At 43.5% G+C, this 21181-nt stretch overlaps 1 protein-coding gene across 2 annotated transcripts in view; it reads right to left on the bottom strand.

Annotated features, from left to right (window-relative positions):
- Positions 1–9077: 9077 nt before the first annotated feature.
- Positions 9078–21181, bottom strand: part of LOC138073846 (protein argonaute-1) — a 30720-nt gene continuing 18616 nt past the window's right edge. The window contains exons 12-19 of one of the 2 annotated variants that reach the window (XM_068965774.1): positions 20893–21077; positions 14809–14968; positions 14537–14627; positions 13240–13434; positions 10732–10866; positions 10013–10114; positions 9486–9685; positions 9078–9246 (exon numbers count right to left, since the gene is read on the bottom strand). In XM_068965774.1, coding sequence (XP_068821875.1) covers positions 9138–9246; positions 9486–9685; positions 10013–10114; positions 10732–10866; positions 13240–13434; positions 14537–14627; positions 14809–14968; positions 20893–21077 — 1177 coding nt within the window. In that variant the 3' untranslated portion in view covers positions 9078–9137. The remainder of the gene's footprint in view (positions 9247–9485; positions 9686–10012; positions 10115–10731; positions 10867–13239; positions 13435–14536; positions 14628–14808; positions 14969–20892; positions 21078–21181) is intronic. The other variant, XM_068965775.1, reaches the window with a different exon arrangement.

The raw sequence follows: 21181 nt of genomic DNA on the forward strand, positions 1-21181 counted from the left end.
TGGATAGGACTTAAGCCCACATCTGACTCCAATTCTGCCTCACTTCTTCCCTCTCATCCTTAGCCCTTTTTCTGAAAATTCCCTCAATTTTACAGTATCAGATGTCACTAGATGAAACACTGTATCCTAATATTTTCAATCCTAAACTATACACAATCCAAGTCCTTAGCAACATTTAACAGAGATGAATACCAACTCTTTTGCAACAGCCTTTCACACCCTCAAATCCCTACAACTGGCTCCCTAAATGACTGCTGGTTTCTTGGGTGTCTCCTAGAATAAACATGGTGATGAACGCTGGAGGTGGGCCACTGTATTCTTTGTTGACATGGATGTAACAGGATCTGGACCTTCTAATTCAGTCCAATGTAATAAATGTCAATAATGCTTTCCCACCTACTATAATCGAGGGACTTCACATGTGAGTTCATAGGAAAGGCTCATGAACTGTAATATCAGGATGTAGGAAGGCAAAAAGTTTGACTGACTCTGCCAAAAGCCAAGTTGTATGAGGCTCTCCCAACCACATGCATTTCCTAGTTCTGGATAACCTTATTCCCAAATGAGTCTCTTAAGGGCATAGTGCAGGTTTTTGTGTATCCTAATTATCATAGCTCCGGTGCCTAGAACAGTGCCAGTGCCTGGTACATAGCATCATCCCATCAATATTTGTTGGGTAGGTGGACAGAGATAAATAAGTGAGCTTCAAAATGGTAACTCTGCCCTCATCCCTTGTAGTACTGGCTCTGAGAGGAAGAACTATAAAATAGTACAGAAATCTTGGGGGCAAAGAAATCAGTGCCCTCTGAAAGTTGCTAGAAAACAAAAAATCACTGAATGAGGAAAAAACTGGATAGCATCCTTTCCTCTTGAATGGGCTTGACACTTGGAATCTCTTCTAGATAAGCAGTCTTTACACAGCACAAAGTAAGTTACTCTGTACTGCGGCAGAACACAGTATAAAACATACTGGGTTTAGGGACAGTCAGAACTGACACTGAAGGCTTTTGCTAGTCACCCTCTCTGAACATCACATTCCTCATCTGTAAAAACAGATCACCTACACACAACACACTGCTGGATGCCTAACCAATAGTCCTTATCCCTTCTGGCCTAGCAAACATAACTTGTCTTTTTAACTCACATGATTCATAAGATAACTTGTAATTAATCTAAGCCACTCATGATGGATGATCTCATTTGCTTTGCCAGTGACAGAATAGTGGAAAGATGACCCATTTCTAGCAAATGAGACATTAGGCCAGATCTGTTGGGGCTTCCAGGGATTTCCTTCTTTAAAATGAAACACTGGGAAAAATTAGTCCCTCTTCTGCTAGACTTTGTTCTGTCAGCATTTCCTTCCTGGAATTATACAAGCAGCCTCGGGATTCTGAGGTGAACAAGCATGAGGATAAGATAACACAAAGGATAGCAGAGCAAGAATCTGTTATGTTGGTATTATTACTGAGCCATTGAATTATCCAACCTTAGAGCCACATAAATCAGCATTTGTCATATGATAGTTGCCTTATGTAAACTAATTTAATCAGGCTTTGTTACATGCAGTTGAAGGTAATGGATAAACTACTTCATGTGAATGCTGTGAAGATGCAACCAAATTATAAAGGATACTGTACAAAACACCTGACCAAGTACTTCAAAGTACCCACTTCCTATTCCTTTTCCAATTCACCTCCATTCAACAACCCCCAAAACTGCCTTTTTTATAAGGAAAGTTTCTTGCCTATATAAGGTGAGGAAAGTTCCTAGAAAAGTTCCTCAAAATTTCTTTGTCCCAAAAAGACACTGCCAAGAGGATATTGGTGAAGCTGCTACAGTCCAGAGTAAAAGGACAGTGGGTTCCTGCAGGGTAAGCCACGGTAGCCTAAAAGTCTTGATCTGGTATCCTGGGAAGGCAGTTACGGTACTCAAATGGAGAGCTTCGAAATGCACCTCATCCTCAGCAAGTCCACTTATCCAGCTTCTTGACATTGCTGCTTTAAGAGTGCTTCTGCCATGCTCTGTGCACTTTCTGAGCCTGCGAGGTTTCCTCAGCTTACAGCCAAAGGAATAAATACCTTGAAAGCTAGGATCGAAAACAGAGCTGATTTTCCAATTCAAAGCTACTTCACATTCAAGCAGTAGAGCCAGCAGTCTGAGGATGCCCCAGGCTCAGAACTTGAAAATATTCTTCTTTTACACTATAAAACCCTTTCCTTTAGCTGCCAAACCTACTCTATGATTCTGGGGTCTGTTAAGCTAAGTGATACCCAATGAACGTACCACCTCATTCTATCTTAAAAGCACTTGACTGTAGTGACAAAAAAGTGCTACAGTATATTCTGCCAACTGAAAGAACAGAGAGAAGGCTGCTCAACCGCTCCTGAAAAGGGATATCCATGGGTGCTAGCAACACCTGAGTAGCAACCATCAGCCAAATCCTTAAATTTTTTTTAACATCAATCATTTATGGCAATGAAATTTATGGTCAAAATGTGGTATAATGATCATCTTCCCATTTGCTCTGCTAAACACTTTCTACTTCATTAATGGTCTTAAGTTTAAGTCTTGTTTCAACTGGAAAAAATTTCCTACATGTTCCAATTTGCTCTTCAACTCCAACCAACCTGACTACTCCATGCTGCAGAAAAGCATGGTTTTGGCTGGCTTGGTTCCAAGAGAATCTGGCAGGGGTAGCCACAGGTTAGCACTACAATTTGACGTCCACAACACTTGGCCTCCAGAGGAATGCGAGGCCTGCTTTTGTACATTCTAGCTGCCACTGAAATTTCTCACTGGGCCCTGTGCCAGAATTCTTCCCTGTGCCATCTTCTCCCAGTACGCAGAAATAACCAATGCTCTGGGAGCACCAGGGAGGAATGCTGAACTTACATGCTTGATAACTGCACCAAGAGCTTAAGGCACAAAATCATAGGCCCTCAAGGCTGGAGTGAGTGAGAAAAGGTGATGACAATCTGGTTCAAAGTTTCTGCTTACCTGAACATTCAGGAATGCTGAGTCCATCCTGCAGACTCAATATCGCTTCTTGAGTCTCCCCTCTGTACTCAAGAACCACAGATTTCTAGCTCATTTCAATCCTAATCATAAATACTGACCCCTCCTGATATACACTATGGATGGCCCTGAGAGAAAAAAAATGAGTAGTAGTTTCTGCGGCTAGGAGTTTGCAGGCTCTGGGGAAAACAAGTCGTAAGAGAAAATAGAGCAAGCTGCTAAGCGCTACCAAGTGCACTGGAATACGATCTAGGACACTGGATAGGAACAAAATTAGGTTTGTTTATTTTATTGTTTCACAAGTATCTCCTGAGGATAGGAGGGAGCTGGAGGTGGAGGTAGTGGTGGTGGCGGCTGTGAATGACTTGGAAGTCTCCGTCTTAGCCTGGTTTAAGTTAGGTTTTCCAATGCTCATTTTCAAGAAAAACTGGAGAATGACCATATAGTGACAAGATGCCAGAGAAGATGGAGTGAAGGATGGTAAAGTAAGTAGAAAATAACACCCCCCGCCTCACCACAGCAGTCTTCCTGCTGTTAATCATGTCGTTGTTGAATCCTATTCCACTCTCCTCGCTATTCTCCCACCTCATTAAATCAGTCAAAACCATACAAGCTCTCTAGGAGTGATGCGACAGTCATCTTAGGTTCTATTTCCTGATCTCTTGTTTCCTAGAGTTGTACACTAGGTTTCTCTTGCCCTACTCTTTCCTAAGCCATCCTGTTCATTCCTATGGCTTTAACTACCATCTCTATGATTATGAATCTCATATCTGAAACTGCAGTTTTGGAGTCTTCCCTGAGGACCAAAATATAAATGTTTACTGGAAACCTGGGAACCTCAAAACTCAGTCTATAAAAGCCTAATGGTCTTTCTTCACAAAATTCACCACCTTCCTTCTACAGTCTCCCTTCCCGCAATCTTGGCTTAGAGGAACGTCCCAACATACTCACTTGCTCAAGCAAAGTGGATGTTAGCCTCTACTTCGGCCTTCCCATTCCATCATCCATTGAGTCCTATTAATTTTACTTCCTGAGTGTCTCTCCGTTTGCTCTTTCCTTTCGATCTTCATTGCTGCAGCCTTATAGCCTTTTTCCCAGTCCTCATAATCTCTCTAAATGGTGCCAAAGAACCATTGGGCTACTCACATCCCCAACCAAACTTTTTAAGCTCCTTAAGGAGAGAAACACTGTTTTCCTCATTTTTGAATTGTGCCAACAAAAACTGCTAGACACAGTGCTTTACATGTTTGCTGAATGAAGAATAAATGGAAACCCTGTGAAATGATTACATATAATTGGCAGTTTCAACACTCTGGAATTTGTTTTACCCACTTTACTCCTTTAGAAAGTGATGATTCTGCTCTTCTCACAATCTATTATTCTAATGTAAAATCTATCAGAGATATAATTAATCCCAACAGTTTGCTTTGCTAAGAAAAAAGAGAGAGAGAGACCGCACTTTAGAAATAGAAGCCACTGTTGTCTTTATAAAACACAGAATTGTGCTGCTGCTGTTGCTTGCTTCAGAAGAAACTGTACATTACAGCTGCTGGGATAATTTTACAATGGACTGGACAAGGTACAGCTCAAAGCAGGACACAAACACAAGTCTCATAGGGAAACAAATGCAAACAAGTACACAGCTGTGGGGCTCCAGGGACATTTCCCCATCCATGCTGGACTTGAGAGGATAAAAAGTTTAGAAACTAAAGTAAAACCCAGAGTAGTCACACATGCCCACCAGATGGCTGCTAAGTGCAACATCACACACCAATCAGGTTGGACTGTGTGCACAGGAAAGTCATTTCATTTTTCCTTATTGCTACTACACCAGGGGAGTCAGTGCATTTGACACATTGTCTTTATTTGCACAATCCTTGGAGGGTTTCCTATTTTCCTTTTAAAGAAGGAAATCTGCCTTTCCTCACCTTTTTCTGTTGTGTTGTTGTTGTTGCTTTGAGCCCACTGCCTCCACCACCTTTCTTGGGCTCCCAAACAGCAGCCAGAGGTTCTAAGTCAGTAGGAGTAGAGTAAGGGGAGAGCACCAACCTAGCCTCTCTCCCTGCCCAGGGAGAAGGCAAGTCCTAATAAATGGGAGAGAAGAGAAAACCAGAGAATCCCTTCTCCCTGATCAGCTTAGAAGGCCAAAGAGGAAAGAGTGCCCTGCATAACCCTGCCATGATCAGACTTTTAAGAAGGAAGGCATCCCAGCTACCATCCAGGATTGGCTGTGGCCCAGCAAATATAAATAAAAATAACATCCCCCTGATGTAGTTTCCAAAACTGCATCTTAGTCAGTTTGAGATGACTTTCTACCCTGAAGGGGAAGGACCATTCACCTTTCTTTGTTACACATAATGCCAAGTCTAAAACATTGTCCCACTAGCCTTGCAGATATCCTATGGGTCAGGTGAGAAATCACTGCATCCCCTTGGCTGCCCATCTTGCTGGCCTCATTTACAGAATTCTGGACAGAAAAAGAAAACTATCCAAAAACATCACTGCTTAGCCAAAGAGGAGGCTATAGAGGAGCTACTGAGTAGATGGGAACCAGGAGCTTTCCAGGGAGGTTTCACACTTTTAGTTACCTTCTTTTTCAACATTAATTTAATCCTAAGTTCCTAGCAACAACAGCCTCATGCTTATCCCCAGAGGCCAGCAGTAGCACCTCGGCCCCAATGAATCAGGCTGGACTGGAAAAGTGATCAGTGAGCAGGGCTCTCCTTTCCCGTGTTTTAGCCAAATTCTCTCCATTCTCTTCCCATCCCTCCTTCCCCCATGTCTATCCCCTAACCCTTCAACCCTGGATAGCCAAAAAGGTCAATGCTAGGACACCCTCAGAAAAGGGAAGCCCCAGGTAGAGAGAAATGAAACCAGATCTAGAAAAAGCAACAAGAGAAACCAACTCCAAAGAGTGGACAGATGTGGAAGTTGCCAGAAGCCTTCCTGATTTCATGCCAGATGGACAGGCCTTCTGCTACACCTTCACATAAGCTTGAGGGTGGTCCAACCCAGGAAGGACATTACTAGGCTTGGGAAGCAGATTCTTGGTCTTCTGCAGCCAAGGAGCTAAGCCTGACCTTGCCAGCTAACAGTGGGATCATTGTAGCCATGCAGAGAATTCATCATCACATAGGCAGATAGGCAGGCAGGCCAGCAAGCAAGCTGAATGAACAGAAAAAAATAAAACAAGGCCAGGGAAAGAGAGAGGAGGAAAAGGAAGGCAAAAGAGTAGAACAAAGGGACCAGGAGACTTGTCTAAGAGGATGAGGCTGGGGTCTCCCAGCACTTCCTCTGAGCCTAAGGACAAAGCACCACTTTAACCAAATCAAAGAAAGCCAAGCTTGTTGCCAACACCACTTCTCAATCTGCATGCACCACCTTTCGAAGAAGAATCCTCAAGGTTAAGGGTGTTTTTCAAGTCTCAAAGATAAAAAGAAAGAAAGAAAATCACAGCAAGATGTCATGTTCTTGCCATTGCCCAGGCTGTTTCTTTTATTTATTAAATGGCATGTAAATGCCTAAGGGCTAAAAAATGCCAAGCCTCAGCTCAAGACCCAACTGGAGAGAGTGAGGCAAAGAGAGAAAAAGGAGAGAACACAAACTTGTTGCTGAGAGTAGGTGGCTACCACCAGCTCTCAATGGACATTTGCAAATGCTGGTGAATGACTGGACCTTCCAGGAATACTGCCCTGATCCCAGCCCCAAAACGCACCCAAGAAGAGAACCCTCAGAGCCCACTGTCCCAAGAAAGCTCCCCTCCCTGAAGGGTGACTAAACACGAAGTAGACAATATATGAAGGCGATGGACAGGGCAGATGGGAGTGTTGGCATCACTCTCTTAGGCACTTGTGTAAGGAATGTAGGCTCTCCAGTGAGCTGCCTCCTCCCAGAGCCCTCCATTCAGTTTTCAGCTGGGCTGTGCCCACAGGGCACCCCATACTGTTGCCAGTAGGAAAGAAGTATACGAAGAGTTACTCAACAGTCCTGATGCCTTCTCTATAATCAATGTTTGTGCTACGTTTTGTGAAGTTGCTGAACAAAGTAGCCAACCAGAACAGAACCTGGGATAGACTGTTTTGCATAGCAAATCTGGGTCTGTACAAGCGCTGCTGGGAAGGGGAAATGGTAGCTCTACTGCATAGGCCCATATTCAGACCAACCTTCTGCTGGCTGGCCTTCAGCCTGAGCTAGGTCTAAAGAGTCATGGCTTCATCACCAGATTGGGGTAAACCCAAGCCCAGGCTCCTCAAAAAGAGGAATTTCCACACTGAAGCTGCAACTCCTCATCCCAAGCAGTGGGACAGGAAAAAAGGAACAGTCGAGGAAAGAGGAAGCCTTGCTTCAAGGCCAACAGGCCCCAAGCTAGAACCCCCTACTTTTCCAGTTCTGCAAGACAGCCAAACCCCATCTCTACCCAGGAAGACAGGAAAAAAAGAGAAAAAAAAAAAGCCCATGCCATCCACTCACATGCCCTAGTGGGAAATCAGGAAAAAGTCATTTGTGTAAACAGAAGCAATAGGGAGCAGCAAAATCCCCCAGCCTATCCACAGGACACGCTGAAATCTGGGATAAGCCAAGCATCAGAAGATAGTCCAGAGAAGGAGACGCACTTGCAGGAAGAGTGCAGGGCAGTGCAGCAGAGGTGCCTGCAGCAAGAGAAAGGTATTATTTGCACAAAGGGTGGAGCCTGAGCCCCACATGTGGAGATAACCACACCCTACAGAGCCAAGCCAAAGCAGGCCAAAGAACAAGTCAGGTACATAGTTCCTCTGATGGCTCAATGTTTCTGGGATGTAAACTCACTGGGCATGGGAGGGATTTATTTCCAGATTTTGGCAATAGACTCAGGTTATGGTATAAAAATAACGTTTAGTTTTTGCTTTTTTCCCCCCCTTATTTTAGACCTAAAGATCATCTGTTGTAAGTCACCCCAGTTAAAAAATATTGAAACATAAAGAGGTTTGACCATCAGGGAAAAGAAGCCAAGAGTGAGAAATGCTATGAAAGTTAACTCCAGACCCAGGCAGGTGGGGAGAAAGCGGGGACAAGAAGAAAGGAGACATAAGTGGAAAGGCCAGGGGCCAGTCATCTCAGCAGCTCCTAGACTTGTCATGTCTGAAAGTGCAAATGTCAATGGATTTTAACCATCTTGAGGTCGTGATCTTTTTAAAAGCTCAATGAATATGGAAGTCAATTCCTTCAAATGCAAAATAGCTGGCGCTCTGGCTGGAGGCGTGTTGGGTACAGGGTATTTCATCCCAACCTACCTCCTCTCCCACCCCCACCCCGCCCCCACCCCCCAAAAGGTACAAAAGGTTGCAGTTCTGCAGCATTACCATTACAGGGAAGGCACTGGTTACCCACCAGCAGGCGGAAGGAAGACAGGGTCGTGTCACTTCAGAGCTAAGTGCCATAGTGCCTTAAGTCTTACTAGGGGCTGGATGTCTGTCAGGTGTAAGGTGGGGTAGAAAAAGTGGAGAAAGAGGAATAAGGGAAAGGGGAGTGGCAGCTGGGGGAGGGGCAACCAAAATCATTAGCATTAAAAATCTTCCTACAGGCTGGATTCTCAACCCATTAAAACATCTAGTATCCTAAAATATTGATCTGCATCTGATTTCGTTTTTCTTCTTTAAACAAATCTAGACCTTTTCTGATTAAGGCTCCTAAAAAATCCTTCCCTCCTCCCACCCACTTTCTCAAGCCCCTCACTCTTCCATCTAAAGTATCAAACCCAAACCTACCAGCTTTTGTCCGCAGGGCTGCAGAGCCGACCTTACCAAGCTGTCAGGCATGAGTCTTTAGCACTGTGAGTCACATGGGACACTGTGTGTATGGTGGGCACCGCTGCTGCCTCTCTTGGTCCAGTGGGTTCAGGGCCAGATGGGACAAGATGGGGTGAGGGGTTGAGGGCATGAGGTGAATATCAGAGATTTCTGGCTGGTGGTCTGGCTTACTGGCCCTGTTCCCCACCCTTTTGCCCCCTCTGCGGAAGGAAACAGGGCCTTCTGCATTCCTCCCTACCCCACCTCCCTCCTCCCTGCTTCCTCTGGATTTGGGTGGCACAGCTCTTGGGGCTTGGAAAGCTTTCTTCTATCCAGTGAGGTAACAGCGTTCTGCCTTCAAGCGAAGTACATGGTGCGCAGAGTATCCTGGTGAACCTGCACGGCTTTGGCCAGGGCCTGGGGGTCCCGCCCATTGCTCTGCCCCGATATGTGGCTCCCCTCTCCACTGAAAAGGAAAAATGAAAGAAGTCCTTCCTGGTGAACTGAGCTGCCACTAACCCTTCCCCCACCCCTAGGGTACCAATTCCCATACCAATTAAGAGAAAACCCCAACCCAGATTTGGGCTGACAAGCCCCAGGACACCAAACTGGATAATCCTCGTTTCCTTCTACCCACGGAAAGTTGAGAGGGTCTGGTACCAGAGGCTGAAGCAAAAAGGAAGCCAGCCTGATTCCAGGCCTCACCTGTCATGCTCTTTGTCCACTAGGTGGTATCGTGCCCGGAAAGCCACCAAGCGGGCATAGTAGGCAGGTGCTGGAATTGAGACGGAGCGTGTGCATCGTACATAAGTGTGGCACAGCTGGTACGTCAAGATCTGGAGCTCATCCGCTGTGAAACGGTTGTCATCCCAAAGGACATAGTAATGGGATGGTCGGCTGGTGCCCTGGGAAGATAGGAAGGTGAGGGGCCCCAGGTTGAGCAGATGGGATGGCTGACAGTAAGGAACAGGATTACTATTATGAGTATGGCTGGGTTGGAAGGCCCACCCATGAAAAGGCAGACACAAAGCCACCTTTGTCATAAAGCACCCACTGTATGAGCAACCTGACTAAGACGTTGAAAGTACACTTACGTTCAAGTGCACAAAGGGCTTATTAAGAGAACAATCCTGATTTGAATGCCCCTCAGTGATGAATGATATATTCTAGAGGCAATGGGAATGATCAACTATCTTTGACCCACTGGATACCCCAGGACATAGCCCAGCTACCTGGATGCCTGCGTGGCTGCACAGATAGAAGTCAAACTCAAATGGGTGGGTGATGTTGGTGTCCACAGTGGTCCCAGCTGGGATGTTACCACTCTTCCCAATCTGTATAGAAACAAAGACAACCAAGATCCCAAGACCTGCCTGGCCCTAACTAGGGCCTCAACTCAATTCTAACCTGACTCCATCAGAATCCCAAAAGTAAGGCAGAAGTTGCTGTTCCCAGAGAGAGTACTGGGCGCTGAAATAACAGGCTTCTAAAGTTACACAGACCTGTGTTTAAGTGCTGCTTTCACCATTTATTAGCTGTGTGATCTTAGCAAGTTATTTAACCTTTCTGAGGTTAAACTGGAGATAATAACAGTACCTACCTCACAGGGCTGCTGTGAGGAAGACGCCTTGCACAGTGTCTGGCACATAGAAGTTCAATAAATAGAAGTTCCCTTTCCCATCTCTGGGAGCTGGTCTATATATGGGGTCTATAGGCCAGGGAGCTAGGAGGAGGGAGATCAAGTTTAAGGGAAGAAGGGAAGGAGGGGAGAGGGGGAAACAAAGGAAAGGAAGCAGCAGAGGAAGGACCCCAAGAGTCAGGGGGAAGAAAGGTGCCAGGGGCGATGGACAGGCCAAGGACTAACCCCCAGATCTCATTTCCACAGCTCCTTTCATACTCAGAGAAGGGAGACATGACCAGGGAACAGTGATTTCCTCAATCCCTCACTCACTCGCTCATTCTTGTCAGCACAAAAAAGGCGGGTGTGATGGCGTTTCTGCACCACAATATAAGTGATTCCGGGCTGGTAGTCCTTTTCCAGTTTGATGCAGGCATCACGAATGGCCAGCAGCTCATAGTGGAGGATCTAGGCACAGGGTGAGGAGGGAGACAAAGAGACATACAGCTCCTCTTGAGTTCATTCATCTTTCTGAACTAAGGGTTTGCCACTTGTTATACAGCTTTTTGTTCAGCCTCCCTTTATAAGCTGACACCCAACCATCAGAGAGGATAAGCCCTTCCTACCAAAAATCAGCCTTACAGAAGCATACCTCAGAAATATTGCAGGTTCAATTCCAGACCACTACAATAAAGTAAGTCACACGAATTTTCTGTTTCCCAATGCATACAAAAGTTATGTTTATACTACACTGTAGTGTATTAAGTGTGCAGTAGCATTATGTCTTAAAAAAAAAATGAAAACAATCTACATACCTTAATTTTAAAAATACTTTATGGCTAAAAAATACTAACCATCACCTGAGCCTTCAGTGAGTCACAGCAGTAACATCAAAGATCACTGACCACAGATCACCATAACAAATATAATAATGAAAAGTCTGAAACATTGCAAGAATTACCAAAGTGTAACACAGAGACATGAAGTAAGCAAATGCTCTTGGAAAAATGGTGCCGACAGACCTGCTGGCCGCAGGGTTGCCACCAACCTTCAATTTGTAAAAAATACAGTATCCGTGAAGCACAATAAAGCGAAGCGCAGTAAGACGAGGTGTGCCTGTAGACAGTTCACCTGCCATGTTCCTATGAAACCTAGCTGCGGGGCTTAGTATCCGCAGAGAGCACTCACCTGGTTCCTACGCATAGTGAGACCTAACATCAAGACACAGAATCAAGGTTCACAGAAAAATCACCATGTCCAGAGTAAGGACAATTTTAGGATCAGGAGGAAAATGGGCATTTCCCCATGGGAGCAGACAGGGTTGGGACCACCACCAAAGAGTAGACACAGAGTTCAGGAATGGCTGTAGAGGGAGTAGATAAATTCAGTTCTATAAAAAAAAGCAGTATCATAAGAAAACAGACTAGCTAAAGAAGCCACAGGTGAAAAAGCACAGGCAGTAGCTGCCTTGTTGCCTTGGATGTCAGATATAGGCAGTAAAAACTATCTGGTAGAAGTAAATAGAATTTAGAATCAATTAGAACTAAGTTTTTAAACCCCAAGCTTTATCTAATTTTATTACTTTGAGCAAGTTACTTAACCCCTTTAATAAAGTCTCATTTTCTAGTTACTAATAAGATCATCCTCACAAAACTGTCTGTGAAGACTAAAACAAATAATTAAGTGGAAGCATAAAAAACCTAACAGGGGCTTAATGACTGCTGACTGCTTTGCATAAGCACTTTGAATTTTAACCCTAGGCTACATGAAGCCACAGGACATCTCTGAACAGATACATGTTATAAATTTATCTAGTACTTTAGGAAACATTGTATGACTCAGAGGAAATTGAGCATAATAGTTAAGAGCATGAACTCTGGAATCTGAACAACTTGTCTGAATCCTAGCTCCACTGCTTATTAGCTTGGATGACACTGAAGAAATCATTTAACATTTTCAAGCCTCAGTTTCATCATCTATCAGGTGGAATAATAATTACTTCATAGGATTCTTATAAGCACTGAATAGAGCACATACAAAGCGGTTAGCACAGTTCATGGCACATAAGATACCCAGTAAATGGTAGTTATACTACTTATTATTAAATGGTCGAAAAGGAGATCAGTTCAAGATACTAGTCTAAACAATAAGCTATGAAGGCTTAGCAGGGAGACAGAATGTTAAGAACACTATAAAGGTCAATAGCAGTGTGGCCACCAGATCAGCAGGATCACTAAGAACCTATCAGAGCTACAAATTTTAATACCCCATCCTAGATTCAATGAAGCAGAAATATTAAGAGTGGAGCTCTGCAAACTGCTTTAATAAGCCCTTCAAAAGATTCTGATGGATGCTAAAGCTGGACAGTGAAGTGAAAGTCGCTCAGTTGTGTCCAACTCTGTGCAACACCACGGACTATACAGTCCATGGAATTCTCCGGCCCAGAATACTGCAGTGGGTAGCCCTTCCCTTCTTCAGGGGATCTTCCCAACCCAGGGATCAAACCCACGTCTCCCGCATTGCAGGTGGATTCTTTACTAGCTCAGCCATCAGGAAAGCCCAAAGCTGGAGAACCACTGGTCTAAAGAATCAGTCTTCACCATGAATTAACTAGTAAATAGGCACTGAGAGTCTTTTATTACAAGACAGGTCTATCAATGACTCTACACACCATCTCTCAGTTGGAATCTCTGCTCCCAAGCCAATTCCATTTAGCAAACCTCCATAAGTAGAAGCACCTCCCAGTGTCAACAGCTTAAGAAAGGGAGCAATACTCTCTCTGCTACCATTAGGCCCTACGGCCTCAATGTGAAGGTTTTCTTGACTTATTGTGGGCCCTACCTGGGGAAGCTGGCCTTCAGGAACCCCATCTCGGTAGAAGATGATGCGGGTAGGCTTGAAGCGTGTGGACTTGTAGAACTGGATGAGCAGCTCACGTACCATGTAGGATAAGTCTTCAATGATCTCCTGCCGTGGTCTCTGCACCCGCACAGTAGCACAGTAACGGCTGGGGTGGGCATCCATGCTGCCTACCACCTGATAATTAAAGAGGCGGGATCAGCTCCTAAAACCTCCACCCTCCCAATACTGGTGGTTCTGGGTTTGGGGAAAGATCTCTTAGGGGGAATAAAAAAAAAAACAACCTAAGAAATCAAACATGTAGGTTTTTTGGATTCAACAGCCCTGGTTTGAATCTCTGTTCTCTCACACACACGGAAGTGATTTAACCCACCTGATCTTCTTGTTCCTCTTCTCAAATGTCAATAAGAGTAACACCTGCCTGCAGTACTGCCGTGGCACATGCAAGTCATCATGCACAGGACCTCACCCACAGTAGGTACTTGCTAACTTTGATTTTCCCACCCCTTACAGAGGGGCATGTGATGGTTCAGCCCTGTGAGCTCAAAGAGTGACCTCATCCGAAAAACAAGCTAATCTTTTCTTCAAGTGCTAATCTACCCCAGGAACTACAGTGAACAGTGCTCTTGTGGATGGTAGGAACAACATTATTTTCTAACGGGACAGAGGCCAGAGACTAGGACGGATGGCCACAAGGAAAATAAAGATAAGCATAGTATAGGGTTTCCCCACATTTACTGAGATAGGCCCAGTCTGCCTAGAGAAACATGAAGGTTCAAGAAAAAGAAATGAGAAAGAAGGCCTGGTCCCATCAGTCAACTGAGAAGCCCTGTGAGACAGGGAGCAGAGCTGTCAGGAGAGGGATTAGAGAGCCATCATCTAATCTACTAGATGAGTCAGGGGTACAGATAGCAAAGAGTAAAAGACAATCCCAGTAACTAAGGAATTCACTTAAAAGCGACTTCGGAGAGGAGATATGGTCCTTCCCACATCCCAAAAGTGGGCACAGGGAGAAAGAGGGAAATTCAAACACAGAACAAAAGTGATGGAGACATAACCAAGTCTCTGGCCCCAGTCTACTCGCTCACTGCTCTCTCTGAAAAGAAGATGTCATACAGTTAGCTTTATCAGAAAACCAAGGGCCTGGTTAATGGGGACGATCAGCTGAAATAAAAAGATCTTGTGACGGGTCAAGCACCAGAGTTGAGGGAAGGAAATCAGGTGTAGTCTTGGGGGCTCAGAAGAGAACCTTACGAGCAAGTTGGAAAGTATCACTCACTGCTGTGATGGAAGGTTTTTTCCCATCCCCTGCTGGTGGGTGTGTAACATCTGCTCCCAGGAATATCACTGGTTGTTGAAAGACTGCAGAGCTAAACAAGGAAGAGAAAACAAATGGTGAGGAGTTGGGTCTTCTTTTCCTAGCACCATCTAGCTCCCACTTTGGTCCCCTCTCCCTTGTGACTCACTCTGCCTGGACAGTGTCCTATCTTTTCATCAATCTCCAGTATATTACCTTGCTTGACAAGGGCAAGTAAGCAATAGCGTTCATACCGCTGGTGTGGGACTAGGATGTTGTTAATGCCACCAAGTTTGACATTGATCTTCAGGCAAAGGTTAGACAGAGTCTGAGGCGAGGTCTTGACCACGTTCTTCACTTGCACACACTGTGTAGCCATTCCCAACAGAGTATCTCCAACACGTTTCACTTCAGCTATGAGCAGGGAGAGAATTGATTAGTGCATTCAGCAAATTTTTACTGAATGTCTACTTGATTCCAGGAAGTATAGGAGGTGCTAGGGAACACAATGGTGATCAGAAACACATAGGGTCCCTACTCTTATAGTGCTTACTATCTAGTGACTAATTTTAAAAATCATAAAAAGTGTAACAATGATAAATGCTACAACAGGAAACTTCACAGAGCTATGACACAGAGAGCATATGATATAGTGTAATAACCTAGCCAGGAAAGGATTCTTCACTGAACTGAAATTTAAAGGTAGAAAAGAACTTACAAGGGAGAGAGAATGTGGAAGAGAGCATTCCAGGCCAAGGGAAGAGCAGGCAAAATGCACTGATAGGGGACAGAGCCACGAACTGAAGAAGCTCAAAGGGCAAACCAGATATAAAGGAGAGCAAGGGAACTGCTGTGTGAGAGAAAGAAAGTGGTGATCAGAACAACCTAGGAAAGACATGAGGGTAGTTCAAGAAGGCAGTTGTCAGGATGGAGAGAAGCAGATTCAAGAGGCTATGTAAGGGAAAATAATTTTATGGATAACTTATGAGTTTCTAGACTTTTGTAATAAAATAGACAGATCTTAAGTTGTTTTTGAAACGTTTTGAGTTTGAAGTGCTTTTTGGTCATCCCAGTGAGGATATCAATCAGGCAACTGAGTACAGCAATTGGAAGTTCAAGAATAGTCTGAAATGGAGATGTAAAATATGACATATTTAGGTACAGGTAGTAATTGAAGACATGCTCTTGAGATCAACAAGGAAGTGAATGGAGTGAAAGGAGAGCGCTTAAACTCAATTCTTGAGGAGCTCACAATACTTGTAGAACAGGAAGAAGATGAATCTGCAAAGGACAAAAATCCAGATATCTAGGAGGAAGATCAAGACAGTGTTGCAGCATGAATGCCAGGGAAGAAAGAGCGTTTCAAGAAGGAGTAAGTGTTCAACCAAGTCAAATGCTGCTAAGAGGTAAAACGAGGACCAGAATTTCGTGACAGCAAGGCAAAAATTAATGAACAGAGGCAAAAACTGTTTTTGGTAATATCAAATACCATGGAGGAAACACGGGGTCAATAAACAGTATGATATATTTTCAATGGGAGAAATTTGAGACTGTTTAAAAAGCTAAGGGATCATTTCTATCTCCAAGAGATATGGTTAGAAGGAAACCAGTGTCTGTTGAGAACATTCAAGAAAACCAAATAAAATTCATAACTCATCTTTCTGAAGGCAGTAGAGAGGTGCTAAGACAAAAGAACTACAAGAGCTAACACTCCAGAGAGGAAGAGAATCTCACAGAGGTGAGCCATCTGCTGCAGCTGCTCTGCCCTGGGTACATTTGCTGATTCTAGATGTGGGCAAGAGGCTGAGATTCTAGGCTTTGCACCAAAAGAGGAAGCACTGCCAAGGGACAGAGAAAGCAACAGCCATTTCTGGCAAACACAAGCTAGTTCTAAATGTGAAAGGTTAAAAAAAACATTTAAAAGAAAACACAGACTAGTATCTTCGTGACCTTAGGATTTCTTAAACAGGACTCAGAAAGTACTAGCCATAAAGGAAAAATACTGATAGACAGGACTACATTAAAATTCTAAATGTCTGTTCAACAAAAGAACCCATTAAGAAAGTAAAAAGGCAAGCTACAGATATGTGTAGTACACATCATATTTAATAAAGGAATTATAAAGAACATCTAAGCCAATAAAAAAAGAGAAAGACATGAGGAGGCACCTGTCAAGAGGCCAATGAAACAGCCAATAAAAATATAAAAAGATACTCAACGTTATCAATCACCAGAGAAATCAAATTAAAAAGCACAATGCAGTATTAACAAACACCCGTATAAATGGCTAAGATGAAAATGACAATACCAAGTTTGATGAGGATGTAGATGACTAGAACTCTCATTTTGCTGCTGATGGAAGTATACGTCTGTACACTTAAAAGCCCTCCTAGTTACACACCCAATAGAAATGGGCACATATATTCAAAGGACATGTACAAGAATGTTCACTGAAGCATTATTTATAACAGTAAAAGCCTGAAACAACCCAATTATGTCCATTAACAGTAGAATGGATAAATACATGTAAATTGTGTTAAAATCATATAACGGAAAAACTGTAACAAACTACAATTAAACAAACACGGACAAATCTAACAAACATAATGTTGAGTGAAAGAAGACAGACACATAAAAAGGTACATGATATATGACTCCATTCATATGAAGTTCAAAGACAGTCAAAACCAATCTATGGTGTTAGAAGCCAAAAGAACAGTGGTTATCACTGTTAGGAAGTTGTAGTAATCAGTACCCTGGGATTGTGGTAATGTTTTACTATCAGAACTAGGTACCCCTGCTGTGACACTGTGAGAATTCACTGAATTGACCACAAAAGATCTTTATATGTATATTATACTTCAATAAAAAAATTTACATTAAAAAATTATATCAATTTAGTGGAGAGGAAGGAGTTAAAAATACTAAGGACAGGATGAGGCATGTTAGCAGATTAGCACTGGACATGTGACACTGTCCTTTTATACTTTGGGGGCAATTATAATCCATGTGGACCTTGTTTTGACTATCACTTGGCCTCTCAGGAAGGATGGTGAAGGATCTTTCAAAGAATCTGACTGCTCCTCCTATGTGCATGCTTAATTCCTAGTCAAATGCCCCGATTACCTAAGTGGTATAATCAAAGAACAACATGTAAGTGAAAGAAACCCAAGGTCATGATCAAGGTATGAAGCTGGAGAGAGGTATAACATGACTGAGCCCAGGGTAGGGAAAACTCTCTGAGTAACACCTGACTTCTCCAAGCATGCCACACCACACCACACCACACAGGGAGGCCAAAAATATTGGATTCTCCCTTTATGGAGGGAACCAGAAACATGGCTAATTATGCAAGGCAATTCTCCTAAAAAGCATCCTTATTTTCTAAACAAGGGACATCAATTTAAGGCCCAAGAGAGATGTGGATTGGAGATCAACCAACTTTCATAAGTACTGAGTATCATGTCAGTGGAAGGCTCCTCCTTGTGTATGTATGTACAGAGGGAAGACGATTTTGAGCAGAATCAGATCCACTCCATGCTCAAAACAATTAATTGATCAGCAACCTGATGCAATTTCTGGAGGAATCCAGAAAGGTAGGATGATAAGAGAAAGCTTCCAGGAATAAGTACATTTAAATTAGAATGTGAAGGACAGAGAGAATTTTAAGGGCAAGGTGGGGCATAAAAAGAGTAGACAGTCTAACCTAGAATCAGTCTATCTCTATCACCTTATCCTTCCTTTACTTTCTTTACATCTTTACTCTTTCTTCATAGCACTTCTTGTCTTGCTCCTCAGCTGCAATGTAAGCTCCTCAGGGCACAACTCTGTCTTGCTGCTGAAGTCCTAGCACCAAGAAATGGCCAGTACATGGTAGGCTCTCAATAAATACCTGCTTGGGAGGAAAAAAAGACTAAACAATTAAGAGCTTCTGATTTCCAGGCGTTGGAAGTTGTGCTTGCTTGCTTCTATTTTGCGGTTAATCTGTATCACATTGAGACCAATGACATGATGATTTGTTTGTGAGGAAATTGGGATTACTCCTTGCAAGGTGACATTACCCAGAATGAAACCCAACCAAAATGCTGTCCTACTAGAAAAATACAGATACTACTAAGAGCATATAAAGCAAAAATAGTATTTAGATATTTCAGGCAAAGGCAAATGATATTAAGCAAAACCAGAGACTGGAAAGGACACAAAGAATGCGCATTTAGAGAGCATCTACTAGGTCACAGGCCCTGTGTTAGATGCTGTCTTTTATATAATTAATTAATGAGGCTGAGAAAGGTTAGGTAACCTAAGACAGTAAACTGGCATAGTCAGGATTAAAATCCAGCTCTAATTCTAGAACAAGTGACCTTTCTGGTATATGTAGCAAAGACATGTACAATATGAAGCTGAAAAGGTTAAACTAAGATCAGGGGCCCCCAAAAGTTCTCTTTTGTGAATGGGGACTAATGAAGGTGTTTTTTTTTTTTTTCAGAGTACCAATCACAAAAAGTTTCATCCAAGAAAGACTTGTGAAGAAATGTTAGCATTAAATTCAGAAGAATGGGTGGCAAACAGGGAATACATTTAACACTGTATAAAAAAAATAGCATTAGAGGTAAGCAAAGAGAAGACAGACTGCCCCCAAAGTTTGGATAAAGGTGAGAGTTGGACTGTGAAGAAAGCTGAGTGCTGAAGAATTGATACTTTCAAATTGTGGTGTTGGAAAAGACTCTTGAGAGGCCCTTGGACTGCAAGGAGATCCAACCAGTCCATTATGAAGGAGATCAGCCCTGGGATTTCTTTGGAAGGAATGATGCTAAAGCTGAAACTCCAGTACTTTGGCCACCTCATGCGAAGAGCTGACTCATTGGAAAAGACTCTGATGCTGGGAGGGATTGGGGGCAGGAGGAGAAGGGGACGACAGAGGATGAGATGGCTGGATGGCATCACGGACTCAATGGACTTGAGTCTGAGTGAACTCCAGGAGTTGGTGATGGACAGGGAGGCCTGGCGTGCTGAGATTCATGGGGTCGCAAAGAGTCGGACACGACTGAGCAACTGAACTGAACTGAACCCAGAAGCAATTGTGATACCAACACAGAAGAGAAAAGTAAAGAGAAGGGCTTACTGGTAGACAGAGAAGACAAGCTACTAAAGAGACAGTTCACCAAAACACTTTATAAAAGCAAAGGGCACAACTGTTTTATCCACAAATGTATTCAGGATCTATCAGCGTTTCTTTTCATACACAGTAGATGATCAATGAACTCTTGTGGAAGGAAGAAAAGTCAAAGGAAGAAATAGGAACTGCAGAGAGGTCAAGTGTTGAATGAAGATTTTAATAATACAGGATAATATCTAACAATAGTTGATGACCAAAACAACTGAAATGTATGAGAATTTCACTAGAATGAAAACAGAGAAAAAGAGGGCAGGGTACAGTATTCTGGAAAATGCCAGGCATTCCTGGTAATGACAAAAACAATTAAGGAGAGACAGGAGAAAGTATCAAGAAGTCAAGAGGAGAAAGGTCATTGGTGACCCTCTGCAGAGGAGGGTTAGGAGACTGGAATAGGTAAGATAAATGAAAAAAGCTAAGCAGTAAGTGGTTGGTGAGAAAGTGGGGGTAGAAAATGTACAGAACACATTTAAAAACTCTTCAAGTTTTTTTATTTTTCTTGAAGAAAAGCAAGAAAATAGGGGGGAAAAAACTAAAGGAGATGGTATGACTGTGGTAATGTACTCTAAAGATGTTTTAGGGTTAAAGTGTCCCAAAGGTAGCAGGATAAAAGAGAAACAAAGAGTACATGTGGGTTGAATAAGATCAGAGGAGAGACACCTCTTCATCTGAAGACGAGAGCTGAAGAAGGAAAAAAAAACAGTGAGAGAAAAACACTGAGTCAGAGATGGATATAGTCATTTCCATTCTTAAAAGAGAGGAAAACTTCTCAAAAAGTCTAAGTCATTCCCAGCAATGGAACACCAACAGAAGCCCCACAAACTGCTTGTGTGTGCTGCCCTGTGGCCTGACAGGCAATGCACTCCTACGGATAGGTACCTGGCCTGACCTGTCTCTGCATCTGGCTAAGCTCAGCCTGGCATAAACACCAGCACACACAGGACTGCAGTAAATGCTACTGAAAGGGAGGGTGAGCAGGTAAACAGGACCAGAGGTGACTGACTGGCTCATACAAGTTGATATTTCTCCTCTGAGAGGAGCACTGACACTAAGGAACAGCTCTGGCTAGGGCCAAGCACCCATACTGAGTCACCCCTAGGATCTTCCAGGGAGCCACCCTGAGAAGAGTCCCATCACTGTAGTGACTACTGCAAGAGAACTGTACCATACACTGGCGTCTTCCCGGGCAGGATGACAATAATGAGCTGCAGCCCTGAGTAGGTGTTCTTGAGATGCCGGAACATGGGCTCCACACTGTCTGCCCCCTGCGCGTATTTGCAGAAGCAAGGCTGGCCCTGGATGGGCATCCCTGCGTCCTTGGAAATCTTCCGCAGCTGGTCCGTGAAGTTCCTGCAGCACAAGCATGGTCACGACAAGAGGCAGTGAGTCCCACTGGAATACTTCTAACCGAGCGCCTCCATCTTAGGTCCCCAGCACTATGACAAGCACTAACA

This window comes from Capricornis sumatraensis, chromosome 2, assembly GCF_032405125.1.
Source record: "Capricornis sumatraensis isolate serow.1 chromosome 2, serow.2, whole genome shotgun sequence".
Classification (NCBI taxonomy): Eukaryota; Metazoa; Chordata; class Mammalia; order Artiodactyla; family Bovidae; genus Capricornis; species Capricornis sumatraensis.